Source organism: Gekko japonicus, unplaced genomic scaffold (genome assembly GCF_001447785.1).
Source record: "Gekko japonicus isolate JY-2015 unplaced genomic scaffold, Gekko_japonicus_V1.1 scaffold450, whole genome shotgun sequence".
In the NCBI taxonomy this organism is placed as follows: domain Eukaryota; kingdom Metazoa; phylum Chordata; class Lepidosauria; order Squamata; family Gekkonidae; genus Gekko; species Gekko japonicus.
In genome coordinates, this window is record NW_015165843.1 from 696,789 (window position 1) to 724,607 (window position 27,819).

Consider the following 27,819-nt stretch of genomic DNA (forward strand, 5'->3'; position numbering starts at 1 on the left):
GAAGGGGGTCCCCCTTTTTTTGGGGCTTGGGGGGGGGGGGGGCAACAGTGTGAGGGCTTCTGCTGTCCCTAAAATCTCCAGGTATTTCCCAACCTGGAGCTCGCAACCCTATTTACCACCTGGGGAAATGTGGGTTTCCCCAGCAGACCAAAGAGTTCTCCCACAAAATGGTCCAACCCTAACCCTGACATCGAGATGGGAACCCGGATCCACTGGGGCCCTTTGAGTGTGGCTGGGGTGTGGCCATTGCGCCATCTGCTGGAAGTACAACTGCGGGTCAGCATCCACCGCTGTCTCCTCCCTCCACCCCTTCCCCCCTCCATCCGCGAACACAGCCCAGCCAGCTCAGTACCTGCTTTGGCTTTCTCTTCGTCGCCCTTCTGGATGAGGAGATACCTGGGGCTCTCGGGGAAGAAGGGCAGGCACAGAAGCTGCAGTGCTGCGGGGACCCCGGTTAGGCCCATCAGGATAGGCCAGCCTGCAACAAGAGAGAGAAAAGAACAGCGTTGCGAGTCCTGCGGTGATTCCTATCCTGCATCTCCAGCTGCCGACCTCGCTTTCCTAATTTACCTTCAGAACTTCCCAAGATCATCCGCATCCCCAAAATCTGAGCCGCCAGGATCCCGATGGTGATGAAGAGCTGCGGCACGACCCCCACGGCCCCCCTGAGGTTTTTGGGGGACATCTCTCCGAGGTACATGGGGACGACATTGGAAGACAGGCCTGGGGGGGGGGGGAAGAGGAGGAGAGGAAGGTCAATCCGTCAATCAATCCATCAGTACTTTATTTACAGTCCATGACCAGAATACAAACCAGTAAGGAAAAAATAAAACAGAAATGACCATATAAAAATTAAGGTATGCAACTATAAAGGTAAAGGTAAAGGTTCCCTTGCTCGAAAGCCAGTCGAATCCGACTCTAGGGTTGCGGTGCTCATCTCCGTTTCCAAGCCAAAGAGCCAGCACTGTCCGAAGACGTTTCCGTGGTCATGTGGCCGGCATGACTAAACACCGAGGCGCACGGAACGCTGTTACCTTCCCACCGAAGTGGTACCTATTTATCTACTTGCAATTTCTTGCTTTCGAACTGCTAAGGTTGGCAGGAGCTGGAACTAGAGATGGGAGCTCACTCCGTCATGCGGCACACTCCGGTCTCAAACTGCTGAACTACCGACCTTCCACAGCCTGCAGTTCAGCGTTTTAACCACTTGAGCCACCGCAGCTCCTAACCCTAATGCAACTATAGAAGTGTATAAAAGTAAATAGAAACTAATACTAATAGAAATACAATAGTTGCTAACACTGAGATTCTAATATAGAATACAATCAGCCACTAAGTTGGGAAATATATATGGAACGTAGTTTAATCACTTGGGAGCAGAATTTAGAAACTTTCTGGGTGATCTCTATGCTTAAATCAGAGAGAGGTGTGTTGATGATCCCAGAGTCGGAGGTGTCAGGACAGAGCTCAAGTAACGGGGAGATAAGGGCAGTACGATTTTCATTGAGAGGAAGGTCTAAAGGAGGCAATATGGGAAGGCGTAGAGAACGGCGGGGAAAGGTAGACCGCAGTCCATCAGTCAACCACTGGTACGGCCACCAGCAACCTGGAGGGGGGAAAGTGTCCTGTCCCTTTAACAGTGGCTTTGTTGTTGTTCAATCGCACAGTCGAGTCCGACTCTTCGCGACCCCATGGACCAGCTCCCGCCAGGCCTTCCGGTCTTCCGCCGTCCTCTGAAGTTTGCTCAATTTCATGTTCGTTGCATCTATGACACTGTCTAACCATCTCATCCTTTGCCGTCCCCGTCTTCTTTGACCTTCAATCTTTCCCAGCATCAGGGTCTTCTTCTCCAGTGAGTGCTCCCTTCTCATTGGGTGGCCAAAGTATTTGAGCTTCAGTTTCATTATCTGGCCTTCCAGGGAACAGTCAGGGTTGATTTCTTTTAGGATTGACTGTGACAGTGGCTTAGTGGGATATTATTTACCAGGTGATGTTATTTACCTGCTTGCAATGAACCACTTCGGCTCTCAGTTTGCACACATTCAGCCTCTTTGAAAAGGGACAGGGGCGTTATTTTTCTCCACTCCACAGGCTTGTGTTCAGGGTGCCCAAGTGGAGTCTGGCAATCGCTGAGATTCTTGCAAAGAATCCTGTCAGATCCAGGAAAGCCATTCTCCCTTTCCTGAACAAGCAAGTGGCAGCGTAGATGGGTTCGTGGTGGCCTTAAGAGATCTGGCCTCACACGGTCAATATACTACACAATCCCATGCAAACAGAGGCGGGGAGCCGTGTTGGTCTGAAGCAACAGAACGAAGCTGGAGTCCAGTGGCACCTTTAAGACCAACAAAGTTTTATTCGAGGTATAAGCTTTCGTGTGCATGCACACAAAAGCTTATACACCCAGAATTCAACTTTGTTGGTCTTAAAGGTGCCACTGGACTCGGACTTTGTTCTATGCAGAGTTGCTCCAGTCTAAGCCCATCGATGGGCTTACAGTGGAGTAAATCTGCACAGGGTTGCACTGTTAGATGCATAACTGGGGCACCAGGAACACTTGGCATGGATGGAAGCCCCCAAGTTCCTCCTCTGAACCACCCGTCCACCCACTTGGAACCTCACTGTTGCCTGGCTGAGGGCCAGCCCAGACCTGTCTCAGCAGAGACCAGAGTTTCCCAACAAGGATAATAATAACTGTGTTAAATACTGGGTTCAAGATGCACTGCAGTGAACAGCTCTAGTTTATTAAGTGATTTCAGGAACAAAACTAAAACTCCAGGGCAAGAGCCCGGTTTAAATGGCATGCAAAAACCACACCTAAACACACTCAACTCCCAACGAAAGGCTGTTTACATAACATTAGTTTCTCATTGGTCACTTCCAATGAGCTATTGTTCTAGAGCTCCAAGCTCAGCCAGTCTCTGGTATATAGTCCTGGAATGTTCCTGACCTAATACATAAACTGTTTCCTTTTTCTAAAAAAAGAAGAAAAGTAGCCACGGAGAGCTGCATTCCATTGGAGAGCAACCATTGGGGAGGGGCCACGGCCCATTGGTAGAGCCTCTGCTTGGCATGCAGAAGGTCGCAGGTTCAATCCCTACCACCTCCAATTCAAAGGGATAAGGCAGTAGGTGATGTGAAAGACCTCCACCTGAGATCCCGGAGAGCTGCTGCCAGTCTGAGTAGACAATGCTGACCTTGATGGATTGATGGTCCAGTTCAGTAAGGCAGCTTCATATGAACCCATGTGTACCCTTCAACAGTGGGAGAAAGAGGCTTAACCTGCAGTCTGCAAGAGTATCTTCCACGAGATGGGAAAAGCAGAAAGGGCTGCAGATGTTATTTTCATTAGAAAAATATCTGGGGTGGGGGTGGACAAATTAAGCCACCTCTCCTGCATCCAGTTTGGTGCAGTGGTTAAGTGTGTGGACTCTAATCTGGGAGAATCGGGTTTGATTCCCCACGCCTCCACTTGCAGCTGCTGGATGACCTTGAGCAAGAGCTCAAGAGCTGTTCTCTCAAGGACAGTTCTGGAAAGAGCTCTCTCAGCCCCACCTACCTCACAGGGTGAGGGGAGGGGAAGGGAAAGGAGTTTGTAAGCTGCTCTGAGACTCCGAGTAAAGGGTGGGGTATAAATCCGATCTCTTCTTCTTCTTCCCCATTCCTCCACTCAAGATCACATGGGCCCGTAGCTACGGTGGGGCATTTTGGGGCCACACCCCTTAATTAAAAGCTACGCCCCACAAAAAGCCGTGCCAGAAAGCATTTAAAAAAAATTAAGTTGCACCAGCTTAAGTTAATTAACTTAACTTAGCTGCCCCCTGAGGAATGTAAATGACCCCCTAATGGAAAAAAACCCCTAGCTATGGGCCTGAGTTCACATCCTCCCATGGCTGCTTTTCATTAAAATAAACATGCATGTATAAGCCTCGGGAGACTGTGAAGTGCACCTGCCTTCTAAAGTCTAGTTTAGCCTTGAGTTCAGCCAGCCACCAGCTAACCTGTCTCCTTACCTGACAGAGAAAGAGAAACAACCCGAGAGGGAGGGGGGAAGATCCGGGCTGAACAGAGTCACATGCCTACCGCACAATTTACAGAACCGCCTTCCGAGGGCATTCCAGGCCAGGCTGGCAAAACAAATATCCCAGCACCCTACTCCATCATGTCCAAGATGTATAAATATAAGGGAAAACCTGATCCAACACCGAATGTTTAGCTTCCGGGAGCCAGCGATCCCGGCTGACCTCTCCTGTAAACCTAGTGGCTTTGTTGGAGAGGGCTGGGCGGCTCTCGTAAAGCCGCCTCCTGTTTACCTGGCAAACCTACAGTCAATCACTCTCCGTTTATCAAAGCTGATTTGCCACACCTTTGAAGGAACAGAGGGGCAAATTTGCATTGTGCACTGATGTGCACTGAAATCAACACAGAGTGACTAAATGATGGAAAGGTGCAGGGGGGGGCGGGCGAATGGTTGCATTTATTCCTTTTCTGTGGGACACGTTTGCTAACTCTCTAAGCCACATGTTTAATTTTCCTTTCTTTTTAAAAATATAACCATAAATGAAACAAGTCTACCTTTTATATAACACTGTTGATGTACCATGGCCCTTTACAGAGCGCAAGGAGACAGACGAGCCCTTGCCCTAAGTAGCTTACAATCTAAAAATCCGAGGAGGTCAATAAAGGGCAGGGAGGGAGGGAGGGAGGCGTGACCTGCCTGGCCCTGGGTAGTAAATGGACGGGAGACCCCCACGGAATTTCAGGGTCACTATGCAGAAGATGGCAATGGCAAACCACCTCTATTCCTCTCTTGCCTTGAAAAGCCTACAGGGTCGTCGTAAGTCGGCTTAAAGAGACAACTGAGAATTCGGTGCCCTTCAACAACATCCAAAATCGAGACCTTGAGGAAGGTTCTCCGTTTGGCTTCGCAACTCTGCCATCACTGGGTGAACGGCCCCAAAGCCCAGCTTGCATAAGGTCTGCTTCGTTTGCTACCTTCTCCTGGGAAACGACACTGTTTTATTTCTTTTTGCATTTTTGCAATTGTGATTGTGTGTGTGTGTGTGTGTGCCCGTGCCTGGAAGTCATGGCAACGTCTGGCGACTCCTGCTGGGGCATGGCGGACGTTCAGAGAAGTGGCTTGGTAGCCTGCCTCTGGCCTCCCAGCCCTGGTATTCTCTGGAGGTCACCCATCCAAGTCCTTGCCAGGGACGGCCCTGCTTAGCTTCCGAGATCTGCTGAGATCGGACTTGCCTGGGCTATCCAGGTCAGGGCGAAAAACTACACTGTTGACCGAGAGACTGGATTCTGGTCTCCTCAAAGCACAAGTCCTCCGAGGATATGAAACTGCCTCCTTTGAAGTCAGACCCCTGGAATACCTTGCTCAGTTCTGAGCTGTAGCAGCTCTCAGAGAAGGGATTCCCCCCCCCCAACACCTGACCTTATGCCCTCATGCGTGCAACACGTGCGCTCTACCAAACGATGGCCTCTTCCCCTTCAACGCAGCTTACTTACCGGCGCATATCCCGATGACGATGCGGCAAACTATGATCACCTCAAAGGTTGAAGCCACTTTGGAAATTCCCATGAGGATGGCAGGGATGATGGAGAAGACATTGTTGATCAGTAAAGTGCCCTTCCTGTGAAGGAGAGGGGGGGTGGGATATTACATGCACAGAGCCTAGAAACGGCCATGAACCACAGCCCACCCACTTTATTCCAAGTACCACCCGGGCAGCCTGCAAGACGAGGCTGTGGCTAGTTGGAAGAACTCAGCGGCGCCACCATTGCAGGTGGCCAAAAAGTGGAACTACAGCATCCAGCCTGGTGGGAATCATATGATAAAAGGAACCAAGAGGGTCAAGGGGTGGCCCCCAAAGTTGCTAATTCTGGCCTGAAATTGAAGCCTTAGTACAATTTGACGTAGAGGTCCACCAACATTACAGAATGTTTGGGGTCTTTTTAACTTTCCCCCCCTCATTTTCAAAAGCTTTATTATTATTCAAAGCGTACAATAACAATCTAGAACTATTAACTGACAATAACAAATTTTACAATAGTTATCAGTTTTTTGTCAAACACAACTATAACACAATAAAGGTAGAACAAACAGATCCAAATTACGTTTTATACGATATTCCGTAAGAAAATAAATTAATATCATACAGTCTATAAGGTCCTATCAGCTTGGGTGATCATATTGTTATATTATAAGACCCAATCTTTACGAATGTAAGAATAATACTGTGATTGTTGGGATGTAGATATTTGACCTAGAATATATTCTAGGTGCTCTAAAATTGGGTGCCACCTGCCGTAAAAGGAGTCGATTTGTTTTGAAGACTCATAACAGGATAATTTGTCCGATATTTTATCCATCAAAAGATGGTTCCATATATTAGAGAACCAGGAGCCCAAACTCAAGGGTCGCGTGTCTTTCCAGTGTTGGGCAATAGTAGATTTGGCTGCTGACATTAAAAGTGTAATCAATTCTATACTATATTGAGGGGGGTCTTTTTAACTTTTGTTAGTATTTTTGCATTTTGTGTGTGTGCATGCACGTGTGTGTGTGCATGCCCTTGCCTGGAAGTCATGGTGACCTCTGGCAATGCCTGCTGGGGCATGGCGGACGTTCAGAGAAGTGGCTTGATAGCCTGCCTCTGCCTCCCGACCCTGGTATTCCTTGGAGGTCTCCCTTCCAAGTACTCGCCAGGGCCGGCCCTGCTTAGCTTCCAGGATCTGACGAGATCGGGCTTGCCTGGGCTACCCAGGTCAGGGCAATTACAGACTGTTTGTTGACCAAAAACAGCACAAAGCACATATTAGTTCTCTGTCTGCAGGGGGAAACGGGCATATGCTATTTGTGACTTGGGACGTTTTGTCAGGTTCTGTGAGCTACCCCGGGTTCTTGTGTCAGCTGAGACAACCTGCTTTATCCGGGCAGCCTGCAGGAGGAAGCAACGGCTAGTTGGAAGAACTCAGCTGCGCCACCATTGCAGATGGCCAAAAAGTGGAACTACTACGTCCTTCCGAGTGGGAATCACATGACACAATCACACTTTCCCCCCAACACCTGACCTTACGCCCTCATGCATGCAACACGTGCTCTACCAAACGATGGCCTCTTCCCCTTCAACACTGCTTACTTACCTGCGCATATCCTGATAATGATGCCAACCAAAGGCTAAACCCAACCAAAAGCTACCGCACAATGGGTTCAGGGTTGAATTTGCACCGTTCAGTCCGGAACCTCTTCAGGAGGTGCAGACGTCACGTGTCTCAGGCATGAGAGGAAGGTGGCTTGCAGTCAAAAGGTCTTTTGCAACACCTGTTCCATCCAGTAATTTCTGCCGGAGACTGAATCTTGGACCGTGCGCATCCAAAACCAAGTCAGGGCACTAAGGCATGGCGGGATCCCTTCTCCCAATGCATGGCAAAAGAGAGCGGAGGAAATCTGACTCCTTTCCCTGCCCGCCCTCCCCCTCTTGGGGGTCCCTCTTGCAGTATTGAGCAGCATTCGTTTCTTACCTGCCGCAGGTGTTCACCATGGGGCCCACCATAAGGGACCCAAAGAAGCCTCCGAGGGGGAAGAAAGACACCGTCAGAGACCACAGGGCTGTCATCAGGTCCTCGCTCATGTACTCCCCGTACCGTTCGAAGTAGGTTTCGTTGTAAAAATCTTGCATGAACTGGAAAGTGAGCACAAGAGGCCTGTTACGATCTCACACCTGCGCCATATCAAGGTTTGCCCTCCCTGGCAGGTGGTTCTACAAAGAGACTGGTTCCTATGAAGCTGCCTGATGTTGAGTCACACTGTTGGTCCGTCTAGACCAATGATGTCTGTTCTGGCTAAAAGCGACTCTCTGGGAATAAAACTTTGTCGGTCTTAAAGGTGCCCCTGGACGCAAACTTTGTTCTCTGGGATCACAGGCAAAGAAGAGTCTTTCCCAATGCCCTTTACACAAAATGCCAAGGATTGAACCCGGGACTTCCTGTATGTAAAACACATGGTATACCACTGGCCTATGGGCCTTCCCACAAAAAGGAGCTGTTTTACGTGGTGAAGTCCCATCTACGTAAATACGTATTATCTAATCCGACGGACAGCAGCTCTTCGAGGCCTAAGGCAGAGAACGTTCCTGGCCAAGCTTCACAAAGCTTCAATGAAGCTCAACATGGGGAGGGCTGTGGCTCAAGTGGCAGAGAATCTGCTTGGCATGTAGAAAGTCCCGGGTTCAATCCCCGGCATCTCCAGTTAAAAGGGATCAGAGTGGAGGTGATGTGAAAGTGTTGGCGTTTGCAAGTTCTCTCCATGAAACTGCTGAGCAATGTTCCCTCTAAGCTGTGGAGTCCTGTGAGCAAAAATTTTACTTTGTGAGCTACAGGCATTAAAGTTGTGAGCGAGGATTTGGCTACTGCATAAATTAGTTTGCTCTGGAGCCCTCCTTCCTGAGCTAAGACAGAAACGTGTGAGCCGGAGGCAAAAAAACTGTGAGCTAGCTCACACTAACTCAGTTTAGAGGGAACACTGCTGCTGAGCGGTCAGGTTAGAACACATAAAAGGAAGTCCTTCTTCACCCAAAGAGTGATTCACACATGGAATTCACTGCCACAGGAGGTGGCGGCAGCTACAAGTATGGATGGCTTCAAGAGGGAATTAGATAAGCATATGGAGCAGAGGTCCATCAGTGGCTATTAGCCACAAGGTACAGATATGGGCTCTGGGGCCAGTGATGCTCTGTCTTCTTGGTACTTTGGGGGGGGGGTCAACAGTGGGAGGGCTTGTAATGTCCTGGCCCCACTGGTGGACCTCCTGATGGCACCTGGTATTTCTGGCCACTGTGTGACACAGAGTGTTGGACTGGATGGGCCTTTGGCCTGATCCAACATTGGCATCTCTTATGTTCTTAAGAATGTATATGTTTGTTTGGCATGCTGCTATCCTAGCTCTTTAGTTAGAGAGAGACCCTTTGTTTGTTTTCTAGTATTTCCCAGTTTGCCCTTCCCTCATTAGTAAAGTGAACTTCCCTGTTTAAAGGCTAAGACAAGTGTTCTGCTGCATTTATTAACGCCACATTTTACATTGAAAGCCTTAACAGAAGCACCTCCCCCTGAGACCCTGGAGAGTTGCTGCCCGTCTGAATAGACAAGACTGACCACAAAGGACAGAGGGTCTGATTCAGTATGGAGCAGCTTCATAGGTTAAGACGGGATCTTTTACATGTAAAGGATGTGCCTTGTGTACAAGCGATTAACCTTCCTGGAGCTGTTGAGCAACACGGACGGGGATATTTCTTCAGGCGAACGGCCCCGTGATAATAAAACCTTTTCGCTTTATTTCAATGGGATACAGCAAAGCATCACATGTGAGCAGTGCCAGATGTAAAAGGTGCTTTCCCAGGCCCGTACGTTCCCACTGCATGCAGGCTGCCAGTCTGCGGCCCTGGCAAACACCGTCAGAGGTGCGTGAAGGTTCGGACTGGCCACCTACCGGAGCTGGAGAGTTGATCACGGAGACATTGTACCCATATTGGAATGACGACCCAAAGGCGGCGATAAAGGTCACGAGGCCGAGCACGATGGTCATTCTCTGCAGCCAAGAAAAAGAAGGAAGGAAGGGTGAACCTAAGAACGTCAGAAGAGCCCTGCTGGATCAGGCCAGTGGTCCATCTAGTCCAGCATCCTGTCTCACACAGGGGCCAGCCAGTCCCTCTGGAGGGCCAACAACAGGGCAGAGAGGCCGAGGCCTTCCCCTGATAAGAACATAAGAAGAGCCCGGCTGGATCAGACCAGTGGATCATCCAGTCCAGCAGCCTGTCTCACACAGTGGGCCAGCCAGTTCCTCTGGAGGGCCAACAACAGGGCATGGAGGCAGAGGACTTCCCCTGAGAAGAACATCACAAAAGCCCTGGTGGATCAGACCAGTGGTCCATCTAGTCCAGGATCCCGTCACACTCAGCAGCCAACCAGTTCCTCTGGAGGGCCAACAACAGGGCAGAGAGGGTGAGGCCTTCATAAGAACATAAGATGAGTGCTGCTGTATCAGAGCAATGGTCCATCTAGTCCCGCATCCTGTCTCACACAGTGGCCAACTGGTTCCTCTGAAGGACCAAGCAAACAAGGCAGAGAGGCCAAGGCCTTCATAAGAACATCAGAAGAGCCCTGCTGGATCAGGCCAGTGGTCCGTCTAGTCCAGCATCCTGTCTCACACAGCAGCCAATCGGCTCTTCTGAAGGCCCAGCACCAGGACATAGAGGCTGAGACCTTCCCTTAATACAGCCTCATAGAATCATAGAGTTGGAAGGGACCTCCAGGGTCATCTAGTCCAACCCCAGCACAAGGCAGGAAATTCACAAATATCTCCCCCTCCACACCTGCAGTGACCCCTGCTCCATGCCCAGAAGATGACAAAAAACCTCCAGGATCCCTGGCCAAACTGGCCTGGAGAAAAATTGCTTCCTGACCCCAAAGTGGCGCTCAGCATTTCCCTGGGCGTGTAAGAAAGGGCCACATGAACTAAGCACTGAGGCAACCCTTCCTGCCCTCCCTCTCAGGATCCACCTAAGTTCACAGAATCCGCATTCTGGCACTGAGATTCACAGGTTGACTGCCTCTGAACATGGGGGTTCCCTTTGGTCAGCATGGCCAGTAGCCACTGATAGCAGTGCTGATCCACCTAAGGGGCTGGATTAGCAGCTTGGCCTACTGATCTTCAGAGGATGGAGGAAGACCGGAAGGCCTGGCGTGATCTGGTCCATGGAGTCGCGAAGAGTCGGACTCGACTGTGCGACTGAACAACAACAACTACTGATCTTGATATGCATAACATGGCAGCTCTTGATTAACACAAAAAGGAAAGCCCGATAGGGATGCACCTGTCCGAATGTCACTCTCTCTATTCTGAAATCCCGGTTTCCTTAGAAGGGCTCATTCACACATGCACACATCGAATCCTTTGGTATATGTGGCTGTGCTCAAATGGGAAAACCTGGCGCATTCTTGCTAGTGTACTGCAGCAGTCATGCCCATTGTCTAGAGTGCTGATCAAGAACTGGAATGTATTGTGTTCAATTCCCCATTCGTCCACGAAACTCACTCTAGGGACATGGTGTTGGTCACTCTCCTTTAGCCTGACAAGGGACGGTGAGAGGACAAAGTAGAGAAGAGATGGGGAACACGTACGTTTCCCTGAGCTCCTTAGTCCATAAACACATTTATTGCCTTTTGTATAAAGTGTTTTTTGAGGTAGAGGCAACACCTTTTCAGCATAGCGTCCGGTGCCTCTCCTCAACCCCCCTCGCAAAGTCTCAAAAAGATTAGACCAGGGGTTCCAGTTCTATGAGCCCCCAAAGAAAGTCACCCCACCCTCCAATATTTCCAATGGAGAGGGGGTTCCAATTCTATGAGCCCCCAATGAAAGTCACCCGGTCCTCCAATATTTCCAATGGAGAGGGGGGTTCCAGTTCTATGAGCCCCCAAAGAAAGTCACCCCATCCTCCAATATTTCCAATGGAGAGGGGGGTTCCAGTTCTATGAGCCCCCAAAGAAAGTCACGCCATCCTCCAATATTTCCAATGGAGAGGGGGGTTCCAGTTCTATGAGCCCCCAAAGAAAGTCACGCCATCCTCCAATATTTCCAATGGAGAGGGGGGTTCCAGTTCTATGAGCCCCCAAAGAAAGTCACGCCATCCTCCAATATTTCCAATGGAGAGGGGGGTTCCAGTTCTATGAGCCCCCAAAGAAAGTCACGCCATCCTCCAATATTTCCAATGGAGAGGGGGTTCCAATTCTACGAGCTCCCAAAGAAAGTCACCCCATCCTCCCATATTTCTAATGGAGAGAAGGCAGTTTAAAGGAACGTGGTCTCTTTAAACGTGAGGGCCAGAACGCCTTTTGGAGTTCAATCATGTCTTTGCTCCCGGCTCTACCCCTAAGGTCTCCTGGCTCCACCCCCCCCCCCAAAGTCCCTGGATATTTCCTGAGTCGGACTAGAAGACCCTGACTTTGCTTATGCTTGGAGAGACGGGGGAAGAGTGACCTTTGCCTGCATGGTAGATTCCGGCGGGTAGCCGTGTTGGCCTGAAGAAAGAGAACAAAGTCTGGGCCCTCAGGGGCACCATTAAGACCAACAAAGTTTAATTCTGGGTATAAGCTTTCGTGTGCATGCACGCTTTAGCGTGCATGCACACAAAAGCTTATACCCAGAATTAAACTTTGTTGGTTTCCACTGGACTCAGACATTGTGCTTTTGCATGCACACAAAAGCTTATACCCAGAATTAAACTTTGTTGGTTTCCACTGGACTCAGACATTGTGCTTTTGCATGCATGTGCTAAGAAGACCCCCGGCAGTGTCACGAGTTACCAGCCTATAAACAAGGTGCCCTTCCTGACTCCCCCGCTGAATCCCAGAGCCGCTGCCAGGCCAGCGGTGCCAGGGGGCTGCTTTTAATAGGTTGCTAACGCCTCCTGGTTTGTTTGGCACTGGCCGGCGGATCATATTTCCCATTGAGAAGCCTGACTTCTCCTCCAACCATGGCCGGCCTTCGCATCTGCCCCGTTTCCTTCTCCTCCCCCCCCTTCTGACACCCTCCAGTGCCCGCCCACAGTAGCTCCAAAACAGATTTATAGCCTTTCCTTTGGCCTTGATTGCTGGGAGAGTTTTCCCCAGAGGGTGTCACAAGCAGCGTCTTCAGACGGCTTCAAAGGGGGTGGGGTTGCAATGCAAAGACTTTCTCGCAGAATGAATACTTGATTGTTTCTGGAAGGGGCTGATGCAGAGGAGAGAACCGTTTGGGAGGTCCCAGGCTGGTTCGAGCCTCCCCATCTGCTGGAAACTCAGTGCCCTTAAGGCAAGCCCGCTGGTCTATCTCATTGAGCTGTTGCAGTGACTGCAAGATAATTTATAGCAAGCCTTTGTGTATATATATGCCAAGCAAGGCTCCCTCGGAGTCTAAGCTATGGAGTCTTGTGAGCAAACATTCTACTTGGTGAGCGACTGGCCTTAAAGTGGCGAGCCAGCGATTTGGCTGCTGCACAAATTAGTTTGCTCTGGAGCCCCATCCTTCCTGAGCTGAGACAAAAAAAAGCGTGAGCTGTAGGCTAAAAAAAACCACGAGCTAGCTCACACTAACTCAGCTTAGAGGGAACACTGACATTGCCAAGTATTATTCATGCAGTGACAATGTTCCCTTAAAGCAGGCTTCCTCAACATGGTGCCCGGGGGCACGAAGAGGCCCACAGACACTTTTCTTGGCAACAGCCAAGTGTTTCTAGAAAGTGGGCGTGGCCAGGTGGGGCTGTTCCCCATCAGGGCTTCTGATTGGCCACTGAAGATCTGATTGATTATGCAGATTAAAATATAGGGTTGCCAGCCTCCGGGCAGGGCCTGAAGATTTCCGAGAATCAGATTCATCTTCAGGCAGATCAGTTTTTTAATTACCCCCCCTTCATCCCCTGCATTTGGGCGTCCTCCACATGCGTTGCTCTGCCTTCTGCACCAGCCGTTTTGTGGCTGCGTGCCCACCACCCTGGGTCAGAATTGTAAAAATGCCCACAGGCTAAAAAAGAAGAAGAGAGAGAGGAGAAGAGATGAGATTTATACCCCACCCTTCACTACCAGAAGGAGTCTCAGAGCGGCTTACAACCTCCTTTCCCTCCCCACAACAGACACCCTGTGAGGTAGGCGGGGCTGAGAGAACTCTTTTAAGAACTGCTCATGAGAGAACAGCTCTGAGAGAACTTGTGACTGACCCAAGGTCACACTGGCAGCTGCATGTGGAGGAGTGGGGAATCAAACCTGGTTCTCCCAGATTAGAATCCACACTCCTAACTGCCACACCAAAGGTTGGGGACCCCTGCCTTAAAGGGTGCATTTCTCACATTGGGGGCAATGCCAAGCAAACAAAAGCATCATCTTCTTCACTTGGCAAAACAGGGCACTCACTTCTTCTGCATTGTGTTTCTGAGTGTATGCAGAATGCCTTCCTCAGCACTTCAAATAGCCACAATTAACCCCCTGCACGCCTGGGATAAAGTTTCTAGGGTGGAGTAAGAAATCTTCAAGTCAGGCTTGGACCCGAACACCCCTTGCTTTAAGAATTAAACACTGAGGTACATTCCACTATTTTGCAGCTGAAAACAAAGACAGTCTTTGTAACACTCCAGTTCCCAGACCAAAAGAGTGAGGGTTGAGGACCCCCGGCCCCTCCATCATACACTGTTGAAAGCACCACTCCACGCTCTACTGTACGAATTTATCTTCTCTGCAATAGCCAGCCCCACAAAACTTTGAAAGCCAAGGAGGTGTTTGCTCTTTTGGTTAAAGATACACTAGAAAAAGCACCAGTCGTCCCGGAGTATCTTATCAAAGGCGCCAAATAAGCCACAGCAGCTGCAGTGTTTGACACGGCAGGCTTTGCGTAGTATTGTGCTAGAGCGCGTGCATTTATGTACATGCACATAAGACGTAGGACGCTTCTTTTCAACTCGTATTTTTAACGTCCAGAGGCTACAACAACAGAGAGCTCACTCTCAAAGGATGACAATACTTGCAACTTACGCTAGACGTTTTGGAGGTGGCCTAATTTTGCCCTGATGGGGTGGATGGCCCAGGCGAGCCCAATCTTGTTGGATCTAGGATGCTAAGCAGGGTCAGACCTGGTTAGTACTTGGGTGGGAGACCACCAAGGAAGCCCAGGGCTGCGATGCAGAGGTAGGCAATGGCAAACCACCTCTGAACCTCTCTCGCCCTATGGGGTCCCCATAAGCACATTTGCCAGGTCCCCTCTGGCCACCCGCTGGAGATTGGGGGGTTGCCAGATCCAGATTGGGGAACTACTGGAGGTCTAGGGGTGGAGGGCAGGGCCAGGGACCTCCATGGGGTACAGTGCCAGAGAGTCCGCCCTCCAAAGCATCTGTTTTCTCCAGCGAAACTGATCTCTGCAGTCTGGAAATGAGCTGTCATTCCGGGGGATCCCCGAGTCCCACCTGGAGGACGGCCTCCCTAGCCATAAGTCAGCTGTTGAAGGCACTTCCCACAACCCAATTTTTTGGGGGAGGGAGAAAAAATCAGGGCATCGGACACAGAAAATAAAATAGTGTCTGAACGTAAGAACAACTGGAACACAGACATTTTGGCATTCGGTGCATGCTCAGGAGCATTCTCTTTATTACACCTTCACGTTGGCCGAATCTGCATCTACATATTAAAGCAGTTTAGTTTGACAGGCCTCTGTGGGGCTGCCTGAAGACGCTTTTGGTCCCACAACTGCCTGCACCGCACTGGCTCACGGATGCATCCCAGAATCCTTTGCAATGCTGCAGGGGACACTGGGAGCACAACTCTCAGATTGCACACAACTGTGCACAATTTGAGCATTTTGCCCCCTGGAATGCCCTGTGGCTCTGCAAGGGATTCTGGGATGCGCCCATGAGATTGCCCGTCCCTTCCTTGAAACTGTAAAAAATATTGCTACCCCAAGCGCTGGTCACTTGCCCTGTTGTGCTACCCTCGCAGGTAGGAGTCTCCTGATACAATCCCAAGTTTAAACCAAGCTCTGATTTTCTGGCCGTCTGCTCGGCCACATGCAGACTTCCTCGAGGAACAGCAAAATAACCTTTTGCAGAACGGAATCAGCAGAATGCCACCCCGCTGAGCTAAAAAGCACTCTAGAAAACTGACTTCCAGCCATGCTTACGGACAATTCTTGAGAATTCATCAGACTAGACTCTGCCCATGTCGTACTAAAGCTCCTGAATTTTATCTCATGTTTTGCTTCACTGCAGTTTTTATACTTTGTTAACTCTCCAATTAGCCCTCTTTTAAGCAAGTTTAAAGGTTGCTCTGATAAGCGGCTAGTTTTATATCGTTCTATCCAACAGGAATTCTCAACTTTCTATCCTCTTATCACTAATCTCCTAGCTGCCACCAGGCTGTCAATAACTTTGGATAATTTCCTTTTTCCTTCTTCTTTAAAGCTGATGATCGTTCATCTGTGTTATTTCTTGGTGTTGTGTGATCTTGTTAACGTAATTTGCAACAAATGCCTAATAAAGATTTTTTGATTTGATATGATTTGACTCCCAGCCGTGCTAAGATGCCACATGCTGTACGGACCACATTACTGGCATTTTGATCACTGAAAGGCACGGGCTGTGTGGAGATATCTGCAGAGATGGGAATCAGGTCTCTCCAACAGTCTGCTATGTAGTCTACCTCTCCGACACCCATTCCTTTTTTTGTTTTTAAGTGACAGATTCCCTAACATAGTAATCCACGCATAGCTTTTACATCTAATTCTTGCACGGGTTCAAACTGCTTCACAGGATTTATCTTGTTGCAGCCCTTATAACAGCCCTGTAAGGTAGGCCAGTGTGACTCTCCCCATGTCTCTGTGACTGAGCGAGAAGAGCTTTCTTGAGCGAGTCTGCAGTCAAAGCAAGATTCGAACCCTGAACTTCTTGATTTGGCCAGTCTCTTCGCCACTATGCCAATCTCCATTCAGCTCATGAAGTCCTTGTGGCTCGCTGCTTGCAAACCCCCCTTACAGCTGCAGGATCCAAGACTCGGTTATCCTCACACCCCACTATTTCTGTCTCATGCCAATCATGCCACCTTCCTCCCACAAAAATTAAAATTGCACTTCAGGCAGGCTGCTGCTGCTGCTTTGAAAAAGCTGGACCAAAAGTACAACTACTTTTTTTCTCCAAGAGGGAAAAGTGAGAGAAAAGAGAAGGAGAGACCTCAAGTATCAGGAACTCACCCCCTTCCTTTCCTCGTTGGATCCTTGATCCTCCTCAGTCTTCATTTTCGTGGTCAGTAGTCTGTTCTCAGAACTGGGTGCCAGAGTCCGCTGTTCGTAGTAACGGGCAGAACACATCCAGAGTGGGGAAGCAGACGTGAATATATAGATGCCTTGAGTGTGGCAGGGAACACCCAGCAATATACTTTATAGCCCAATAACGTCGGAAGCTTGCCCTCTGAACTTTTCCGAGTCCCGCATGCCTCTCTCGTGCCTCCCTTGTGGCATTCAGGGACCAGCGTTTGCAAGCATGCAGTCTTCAGCACAAGGTGGGCGACGAGCCAAGGCCAGCAGCCGACCGCATGCAGAAGGTCCCACAGCTGATCCTTAGGATCACCAGTTCAAACGGCTGTCAGGTAGCAGGTGCTGGGAAAGACCTTCCTCTGCCAGAGAGCCACTGTCGGCCCCAGTCAGCCGTTTGAGGATAGGTGGACCGGTATTCCCACTCTGCACTAGGCAGGTTTGCAGACTAACTCTGTCGGCAGCTGGCTTTTTAAGCGTCACTTTGCTGCTGCCGCCGCTGGAATAGAGGCTGCAAACGCGTCTCTTCTTGCAACATGCTGGGTTGAGCAATAACGAAAGAAATTAATTCCAGCAGCGCTTTGGAATAAGGCGCTCCAGTCCTCTGGTCTGCGTGGTCAGAGAACTATTTGGCGGCAGACCATCATTCAGCTCGTACACTCCAGCTCTTGTCTCTGGTAGAAGACGCTGTCCCTGGTTTTCCTTTGGGAGACAGCTGCAGATGTCTTTTTAAGGGTTTTGTTAGCATGCATGTCAGAAAAAAGTACATACACACACACAGAGGGAACGTTCTCTTGCAGTAGTGCAGATGTCTTTTTAAAGCATGCATGTCAGAAATATATATATATATACACACATACAGGCAGGGCTATTTTTGGGCAGGAACGCACAGGAACGAAGTTCCGTCTGGCTCCCGAGTTGGCCACGCCCAGCAGGAACTCATTAGCATAATAGGCCACACCCAACAGCAGAAACTCATTAGGATTGGCTACATTAGGGGTGTGTGGCCTAACATGCAAAGGGTTCCTGCTACAAAAAAAGCCCAGGGTTTTGACAACAAACAAGGTAAACAGAATAAGAAGCAAAAGGTGTGTGTGGCTGGATGGCCACACTTCTGGTAACGTGGGGGTGCGGCCTAATATGCAAACGAGCTGCTCTCTCATGGGTGTGGCCTAATATGCTAATATGTTCCTGCTGTTGGGTGTGGCCTATTATGCTAATGAGTTCCTGCTGGGCTTTTTCTACAAAAAAAAGCCTTGCATACAGGGAACATTCACTTGCAGTAGATAGGGCGAGACTGTCCAATAGTGCATCCAAGTTGCTCCTTATGAAAGAGCAAACCTGTCGGTCTCATGGAGGGTATTAGCCACGATAGCTAAAGGGAACCTCCATGTTCAGAGACAGTATATATCTAAATGCCAGTTGCTAGAGGCAACCACAGAAGGACACTCTGGCACCTGTGCCCATGCTGGGGTTCTGCTAAGTCACCTGGTTGCCCACCGCAGGTAACAGGATGCTGGACCTCCAGGACATTTGATCTCATCCAGATCTCGCGTTCGACTTACATATCCCACGAGATCACAAAATCCACGTCAGGCTTTCAAGCTACGCAGGAATTTGTTTGGTGGGTTATAAAATGCCTAGCAATTTTTTTCCCCTGCAGGTGCATAAACACTGCCAGTTTTACCAGGGCGTGGGATGAATCTTGCCAAGAGGTACGGACCCAGAACTCCAAATCCCCAAATCCAGGACTTCCCAGGTTCCTACCGAGCAAGTAATTTTCATCAACATGAAGTCAACCGCTTGTTAATCCTGAAAACAAAGTTCCTGTTGGCAACGAGTCGACTTTAAATTGTAGCACGGAAATCTGGTGTTGAAAGAGTAGATCCAGAAGTACTCATGTGCAATGTTCCCTCTAAGCTGTGGAGTCTTGTGAGCAAAAATTCTACTTTGTGAGCTACTGGCCTTAAAGTTGTGAGCGAGCCATTTGGCTACTGCATAAATTAGTTTGTTCTGGAGCCATCCTTCCTGAGCTAAGACAAAAATGTGTGAGCCGGAGGCTAAAAAAGTGTGAGCTAGCTCACACTAACTCAGTTTAGAGGGAACACTGCTCATGTGCATGAATGCTCAGTGTTTAGCATGCTGTTACTTACAGCTCTTCAGTGCTCATCTGTGTACACACAGACAGAAATTAAGGGATGTCAGTGGGGGATACAGCACTGTACTGGCCTCTGGAAGTTAAAGATCTCTCTCTTTCTCGGGGGTGGGGGAGTTGCTTCTAGACCGTAGTTCACACATACAAGGATTTAACCACCTAACCGGAGAGAAAGTATTACTGTATGCCTTCGAGTTGTGTAATTTGTTGAGCCGTATTGACTGTGAGATGTACTATTCAATTGCCTGTGTGTTAAGTGCCATCCAATCGCTTCCAACCCTATGAATTAATGACCTCCATAATGTCCTCTTGTTAACAGCCTTGCTTAGGTCCTGCAAAGTGAGGGCCCTGGCTTCCTCGACTGACTCAGTCCATCTCCTGTTGGGTCTTCCCAGGGGTCATTTCCTGCAGGAGCGCACGGGAGCGGAGCTCCGGCAGTGAAGAGCCCAGGGGGCGGGCGCATGCAACAAGCCCCGCCCCCTGCTCCCAGCAGCCCTCAGTCAGAGCAAGAAGCAGCCAGGTAAGTTGCAAAACCCCCCCCCCAGCCCCACAGTCCAAAACAGTCCAGTGGCACCTTTAAGACCAAGATTTATTCAGGTACAAGCTCTCCCTCCTCTGCGAGGACAATCTGCACGCCCCCCCCCAATTTTTACTCACCCAAGGGACCAGATGTTATTTACAAGTCTGGTTCACAGGCAGGGGTCATTTCCTGCAGGAGCGCACAGGAGCAGAGCTCCGGCAGTAAAGAGCCCGGGGGCGGGCACATGCAACAAGCCCCACCCCCTGCTCCCAGCAGCCCTCAGTCAGAGCAAGAAGCAGCCAGGTAAATTACAGAGCTTCCCCCGGCCCCCCGGCCCAAAACAGTCCAGTGGCACCTTTAATACCAAGTTTTATTCAGGTACAAGCTCTCCCTCCTCTGCGAGGACAATCTGCACGCTCCCCCCCCCCCAAATAGCTAGCAACCCAAAACAGTCCAGTGGAGCCTGAGCGGTGGGTGTTGCCTTCTGACACACTTCCGGTGACGTCAGGGGTGTGTGGCATATGCAAATGAGTTATGCTAATGAATTATGCTAATGTGCTCCTGCACTTCTTTTTCTACGAAATGACCCCTGGGTCTTCCTCTTTTCCTGCTGCCTCCAACTTTTCCTAGCGTTATTGTCTTTTCCAGTGAGTCTTGTCTTCTCGTCATCTGACCAAAGGACGACAGCCTCAGTTTAGTCCTCTTACCTTCTAGGGAGAGTTCAGGCTTGATATGATCTAGAACTCTGCTCCAATTAAACATTGTTAATTGGATTTTTTTTTTAAAGGAAATTTATGAAGTCAGAGCAGGACAGATTATATCAGAGTAAAAGAAGTCAACAGACATCAGCGGAGAGAGGAGCCTCTAGCAGATGGGAGTAGGCTGGTTCCCTCTAAGCTGAGTTAGTGTGAGCTAGCTCTCAGTTTTTTAGCCTCCGGCTCACAGATTTTTGTCTTAGCTCAGGAAGGATGGGGCTCCAGAGCAAACTGATTTATGCAGTAACCAAATCGCTCGCTCACAACTTTAATGCTAGTCGCTCACAAAGTAGCATTTTTGCTGACAAGACTCCACGGCTTAGACGGAGCATTGGAGGAGGTGTTTGTTGTTGTTCAGTCGCACAGTCGAGTCCGACTCTTCGCGACCCCATGGACCAGATCCCGCCAGGCCTTCCGGTCTTCCGCCGTCCTCTGAAGTTTGCTCAACTTCATGGTCGTTGCATCTATGACACCGTCTAACCATCTCATCCTTTGCCGTCCCTGTCTTCTTTGACCTTCAGTCTTTCCCAGCATCGGGGTCTTCTTCTCCAGGGAGTGCTCCTTTCTCATTGGGTGGCCAAAGTATTTGAGCTTCAGTTTCATTATCTGGCCTTCCAGGGAACAGTCAGGGTTGATTTCTTTTAGGATTGACTGATTTGTTCTTCTTGCAGTCCAAGGGACTCTCAAGAGTCTTCTCCAGCACCATAGTTCAAAAGCATCTATTCTTCGGCGCTCGGCCTTCCTTATAGTCCAACTCTCGCAGCCATACCTGACTACTGGGAATACCGTTGCTTTGACCGTGCGGACTTTTGTTGGCAGGGTGATGTTACAGATTCCCAGAAGAGGTGTTACAGATTCCCAAATGCATACCCGACATTTCGCCAATGAAGATAGGCAGACTGGTATGGTGCGTGTGCAGATTAGTGCTTAGGGTTGCCAACATCCAGGTGGTGGCTGGAGATCTCCTGGAATTACAATTGATCTCCAAGTGACAGAGAGCCGTTCACCTGGAGAAAATGGCTGCTTTGGAGGTTGGACAATTACAGCAGTATAACCCCCTCTGCAGTCTCTCCCCTCCCCAAACCCCACCCACCTCAGACTCCACTCACAAAATCTCCAGGTATTCCCCAACTGGAGCTGGCAACCTATCAGGCCCGTGAGTGCGACACAATATCGAAGGTTCTTCTCCAGTCTCCACCTTTTGGACACGTGCTCCGTCATGCATCGACTTCCAAAACAGGTGGGTTAGCAAACTATCCATTTTAAAGAGAGCCTCAGGAATGTGAAAGAATGTTTAACAATGGATCAGGGTGTTGCTATTATGAAACGGCAGTGTTTTATAGCAACGACATTTACTGCTGGATTAGAAATTTATGGAAGGTAATGTCAGGACAGCAGGACACTGCCATTTTGTGTTCACGTGTGCTCATTTGCATGTCTAGGTGTTCCCGTCTCATGTCGCAAGATGTAACTTCCCAGAGATGCAGCAGAAATGTGGAGAACGCCGGCTTTGGTTAAAGGCAAGAGAGACAAAATAGGGATCTTGATTTACTTGGAATGGACACCAGAGATGACAGACTACCCTTGATAAACAGGAAATGGTTATTCAACAAGTAGGCAGGAGGAAAGCTGGTGAATTTTGATACACAGAGCCATCTTACACCTAGTTCCGGTTAAACCTGATCAATGTAGGAGGTACCTGGTTAGTAGCTCTGATTGGAGCAAGGACTTAAAATACTGCACTCAGAAGATGGTGTCCTCAGGTGACACCTCTCCCCATAAACAGAACTGCCCAAAGCTTGTTCCCACCCTCTGTATGTATGTAGTAGGGATGCCAGCATCCAGGTGGGGCCTGGGGATCCCCTGGAATGACAGCTCATCTCCAAGCTACAGAGATCAGTTCCCCAGGAGAAAATTGACGATTTGGAGGAAAGACTCTATGGCATTGTACCCCGCTGAGTTCCCTGTCCTTCTCAGGTTCCATCCTCAAATCTCCAGGAGCATCCTAACCTGGATTTGGCAACCCTACCCCCCCACCTCCCGGTGGTGCCAAGGGGGAAACTGGCAGCCTTAGTATGTAGGGTTGAGTTGCCAACTTCTGAAGCAGGCCTTGCTGCTGCGCCTTTAACTGGGGCATGGCCGCAGTGCAGAAATACCTCTTCCCCTCTGACACAGGTGATGCAACCATTAAAAGGCACAACTACAAAGGATGGATGAACCGTTGGCAACCCTATAAACTTGATCTCATCCAGCACGGCTTTTCTCAGTAACCTCTCTAAGCTTCCAACATTCCCTGGGACACTGTTTGGAAAAGCACCAGCCGAGAGGAAGTTCTGCCGCCTGCCGCCTCCTCCAACCAGGAAACGGCACTCCCCTCTATTGCCCCCTTTTGCTGTGGGGCTTCATGGGACATTACACAACAGATCTCCCCTCACACACACACACACTTTTCACTTCTCCGTCCCTTCTCTTGCCCCAGGTCATTCGTAGCACAGAAGTTGCTAGGTTACGGGCCCGGAGAACTGTAGGACGCCAGCAAGGCCTCAGATAAGTCCCAGGTGTTTATACACGGGGAGTGCATGCTTTTGAATGTGCCAGCTGATAGGCTGCTTAGTAGTTTAAGCCTAAACAAATACCGGAAAGTTTCAGAAAACAGCAGCAATTCATAACTTTAACATACACCCCTTCCAACAAGGCGTTCAGCCTGGATCTTTGGGAGAAGGTGACGCAATTGCTAAACAGAACCTCCATGTTCAGAGACAGTATACCACTGAGTGCCATATCACTAGTTTTGTCTTCCTGATTACATTTGCTGGTTCTCTGTGACTGAAGGTAAACTACCGCAGCCATTTTGTGGCTGGCTCCGCCTCCCACGGCAGCCATTTTGTGGCTGTGTCCATCACCCTGTGTCAGAATTCCAAAGCCAGACCCACAGGCTCAAAAATGTTGGGGACCCCCGGCACAGAGATACGGTGAAGTCTCCATCGCTTGGATTTCCACCTGTCACACTGCACTTCTTGGCACAGAAACCCTGTCAAGGAACCCGAAAAGGAAATCCTAGACTTTGTGGCTGACAACACGCCCAGCCTTGCAGCACCACACAATCCTCCACAAAAGGATCAAGACTTGGCCCTCGATGCAACCCAATACAGGCCACAGCCCCCATCAGCTTGGGAAATAGTCCAAGGGAACCAGGAAAGCGCCAGTGGTTGTCAAGCAGCCTGGATTATGTGTAATTCCTCTGGCATCCGAGTGGTTTCTTCCCCTTTCCTCAAACGGCCTCCCTCGGCTGCCTGCAGGCTTGGGGCCTACACGAGCCTTGGAAGAGACATTTGCAGCCAGGGAGAAAGGAAGCCTTGTGCAGTTGCCTAGCAACCACCACCAGGCCTTCTCTACTGTGCGGCCTCTAGGCTTTTTCTTTCTCTTAGTCGGAAGAAACTGATAGGCTGTCAACTTTTGGAAACCAGAGAGAATTATCATTTCATTTACTTAATTGAAACATGTATATTAACCCACTCTTCCAAACCAGAGACCATTATTTTATTTACTTATTGGAAACCTTTATAATCTGCTCTTCGGAACAAAAGCTCAGGAACCTGGCAGCAGGAGTCTCCTTCTCCCTTCCTCATAGGGTTGCCAAACTCCAGGAGGGAGCTGGAGATCCCCTGGAATGACACCTGATCTCCAGATTACAGAGATCACTTCCCCTGAAGAAAACAGCTGCTTCAGAGGGCGAATTCCATGGCTTTATACCTCACGGGGGTCCTTCATTTCTTCAAACCCTGCCCCCCCCAGGTTCCCTCTCCGAATCCCCAGGAATTTCCCAGCCCAAAGTTGGCAACCCTGTCCTCATGTGGTAAGGTTTCCAGCCTCCAGGTGGGGCCTGGAGATCTCCTGCTTTTACAACCGATCTCCAGGCTACAGAGATCAGCTCCCCTGGAGAAAACGGCTGCGTTGGAGTGTGGACTCTAAGGCATTCTACCATGCCGAGGCCCCTCCCCTCCCCAGATCCCACCCTCTCCCGGATCCACCCCCAAAGTCTCCAGGTATTTTCCAACCCAGACCTGGCAACCCTGTCATGTGACTATCCAAATGAATTAGACACTTGGCTAGGGTTGCCAAATTCTTTTTGGTCGGGAGCGGGGGGCTCCCGGCCGGCGTCCTGGGCGTGCGCGTCACACGGAAGTGACGTCGCACGCTGGGGGTGGGGCCACGCCATTTGAGGGGAAAACTCTTTGTTCCCCCTCAAATGGCGTGGCCCCGCCCCCAGCGTGCGACGTCACTTCCGGGTGACGCGCACGTGGGGGTGGGGTTCCCCCCGGGCCCGATTTTCGTCCCGTCGAAAATCAGGCCGTCAAAGCGGGGGATTCCCCGCCCCCCGGCCCGATTTGGGAACCCTACACTTGGCACATGCCGATGAATGACGATTGGCACCTCTCTGTCCCTCTCACCTGACCTGAGGTTTCTTTGTCTTCCTTTTTTGCTTAGCACAACTGTTTGGCAGTAGTCACTTGAGATTCCTGGTTTTAATGAGGGTAATATATCACTGCCAGATAGATTAGATGGAAATCCAGTCCCGGGCGTATGACTGGGCACGTGGCGAGGCCAGACCGTTTCCTCTGCTCCCTCGTGTAGTGCCCTGTGGCCACCCGGCCCAACCAGACGGGCAGCTGCCTAATAGGGTAGAATCCGAAAGGTGCCTTGTCTGAGCCTGGGGTTACCAGCCTCCAGGTGGGGCCTAAAGATCTCGTGGAATTGCAACTCATCTCCAGACCACAGGTATCAGTTGCCCTGGAGAAAATAGTTTCGGAGGATAGCCATGTCGGTCTGCAGTAGATGGAGAAGCAGCGTTGGTTTTTATACCCCGCTTGTCACTACCCAAAGGAGTCTCGGAGCGGCTTACAGTCGCCTTTCCTTCCTCTCACCACAACAGACACCCTGTGAGGACGGTGGGGCTGAGAGAGCTCTGAGTAGGGTTACCAGGTGCTTACCTCTCGCCGGCTCCATCCCCAAACAGCAACATCGCTGCACAGGCTCAAAACATTGGGACCCCTGAGCAGTGCTCCCTCTAAGCTGAGTTAGTGTGAGCCTCCGGCTCACCCATTTTTGCCTTTGCTCAGGAAGGATGGGGCTCCAGAGCAAACTAATTTAGGCAGGAGCCAAATCGCTCACTCACAGCTTTAATGCCAGTAGCTCAACGTAGTAGGATTTTTGCTCACAAGAGTCACTGCCCCTGACTTAGATTTCATATATTCTTACAGTTAGTTTTCTGCATACCTGCTTTCAGTTTATTGGGTTTTGTCTACTGTAGTTTGTAAAATGTGTTATGGGAAACTTTTTTTTAAGTAGGCCACTCTCCTCCAAGCAGAACAGTCAAGCAAGGTTGCCAACTCCAGGTTCGGAAATACTTTGATATTCGAGGGTGAAGTCTGGGTGAGTGGAGTTGAGGGAGGAGAGGGACCTCGGTAGGGTAGAATGCCCAGGGCCGGCCCGTCATTGACAAATTTTAGACCGTCGCCTAGGGCGCCGGCTGGATGAGGGCACCACTCTGGCCTGCCTGCCACCCCGCCTTCCCCTCCCGTCCCTCGCCTCACGCCCTGAGTCTCCTTCATTGTGGAACACTGAAGTGAACCTTACACGAGGGAAGAACACACAGACCGATGTCAGCAACCGTGCACCCCCTCACACCAGTGTGTTCCCCTCCCGACCCAATGAAACCCATGAGCACGCTTCCTTAACCGTCGAAGATAGCTCACCTCCCAACATCTCGCACGAGGGGCAGGGCGAGACGGAGGGGAAGGGGGGCGTGGCAAAGGCTATGTTCCTGCCAGTGGAGGAGGCGGGTGGGCACTGTGAGGCTTCTCCCTGTGAGACCCGCATCTTTCCTCAGTGGGCCCCCCCCGCCCGATGACAGAACGCACATGTGCGGGTTGAGAGAACAGGCAAGTGGTCTTCCGCCGCCATGGAGGCCAGGCGGGTGAGTGAGTCAGCTGGGATTGGCCAGGAGCGGGAGCTCAGTCATCAGGTGGCGGTGGTGGATCTCAGCAGAGAGTGGCCGCCCTTGCTGCTCAGCCCAGCCTGCGATTTCTTTTGCAGTATTGCAGGGATTTCTTTTGCAGTATTGCACACAGGGCCGGCACCGGGGAGGGGGGCGCCACAAGGTAGCCTCACCTAGTGTGTAAAAAGACCTGGGGCTGGCCCTGAGAATGCCATGCCGTCCACCTTCCAAAGCAGCCATTTTCTCCAGGAGATGTGGAACAAATATTATAAAGAAAATAAATAAGGGTTTTATGTAGTCAGTCGTAATTCCAGGAGATCTCCAGCCTTCACCTGGAGGCTGGCAACCCTACAGCCATTGTTCCCTCTAAGCTGAGTCAGTGTGAGCTAGCATACAGTTTTTTAGCCTCCAGCTTACTCATTTCTGTCTTAGCTCAGGAAGGATGGCTCTGGAGCAAACTGATTTGTGCAGCAGCCAAATCGCTCGCTCACAACTTGAATGCCAGTAGCCCACAAAGTAGAGTTTTTGCTCAGAAGGCTCCACAGCTTAGAGGGAGCATCGCCTACAGCCAAGCCGTGTCCCTGTGGGGGCTACCTCCCATTCAAAACCCTAGAAGAGGGAGAGGAAAGAGGGCTGACCATTAACCTCTATGCTTTCCCAGTGATCCATTGATTCAGTTGACATTTTGGTATCCATTTTACAATTTTTTTAGCCTCCCACAGGCTAAAAAACAAAACACAAAACCAAGCTTCACCCAAAATAATGCTAGCACGCACATTATTTAAATAAGGCATAAATAAACTTCCCTTTGCAAATTTCCTTCTTTTTAATCTTTAGTATTTGCTGAACTGGATGCGTTTCATTTCCCGCTCTTAGCACAGAATACCTGGCCTGCTCTGTTGACTTAAAGCCTCTTTCCAGCCGATTCAAGCCAAGTTCTTATGTAACAAGGTCATGTGACAGTTCAGTGCAACTGGGCATTACAAATATCCTCTCCTACACATAATAGGGAGCTAAGCGAATATGCAAAAGCAACAAGCAAAGGAGAGCTGCTGTGTATTTGGCAGTCGCATCCCACAGGAGTTGGCAGCTCATGCAGAATTCAGCACCTCGAGACTCTCTTATTTCATTCAAAACTCGGAACAAGTTTCTAGTCCTTTGGAGATAGTTTCAGAGGGGAGCTGTGTCAATCTGCAGTAAAACAGATTTGAAAGCTAATACCCTGAAGCTTTGGTTCGTTTCTAAGGTGCTCTGCTGGACTCAAATCTAACTCACGCCTACCACAAAATGACACATACAAGCAGGGGTCATTTCGTAGAAAAAGAGGTGCAGGAGCTTATTAGCATAACTTATTAGCATAACTTATTTGCATATGCCACACCCCCTGACATCACTGGAAGTGTGTCAGAAGGCAACACCCACCGCTCAGGCTCCACTGGACTGTTTTGGATTGCTAGCTATTGGGGGGTGGGGGGAATGTGCAGATCTGTCCTCGCAGAGGAGGGAGAGCTTATGACTGAATAAAACCTGGTATTAAAGGTGCCACTGGACTGTTTTGCATTGCTAGCTGGG

General features: G+C 50.0%; 1 protein-coding gene across 2 annotated transcripts in view; it reads right to left on the reverse strand.

The window, feature by feature from the left end:
* Nucleotides 1-27,819, reverse strand: part of LOC107110277 (solute carrier family 2, facilitated glucose transporter member 5-like) — a 52,454-nt gene that overhangs the window by 8,346 nt on the left and 16,289 nt on the right. Inside the window, exons 1-6 of one of the 2 annotated variants that reach the window (XM_015411037.1) lie at nt 16,760-17,275; nt 9,488-9,586; nt 7,525-7,685; nt 5,512-5,636; nt 571-723; nt 353-478 (exon numbers count right to left, since the gene is read on the reverse strand). In XM_015411037.1, the coding sequence (XP_015266523.1) occupies nt 353-478; nt 571-723; nt 5,512-5,636; nt 7,525-7,685; nt 9,488-9,586; nt 16,760-16,876 (781 nt within the window). In that variant the 5' untranslated portion in view covers nt 16,877-17,275. Of the gene's footprint in view, nt 1-352; nt 479-570; nt 724-5,511; nt 5,637-7,524; nt 7,686-9,487; nt 9,587-16,759; nt 17,276-27,819 lie in introns of those variants that run through there. The other variant, XM_015411038.1, reaches the window with a different exon arrangement.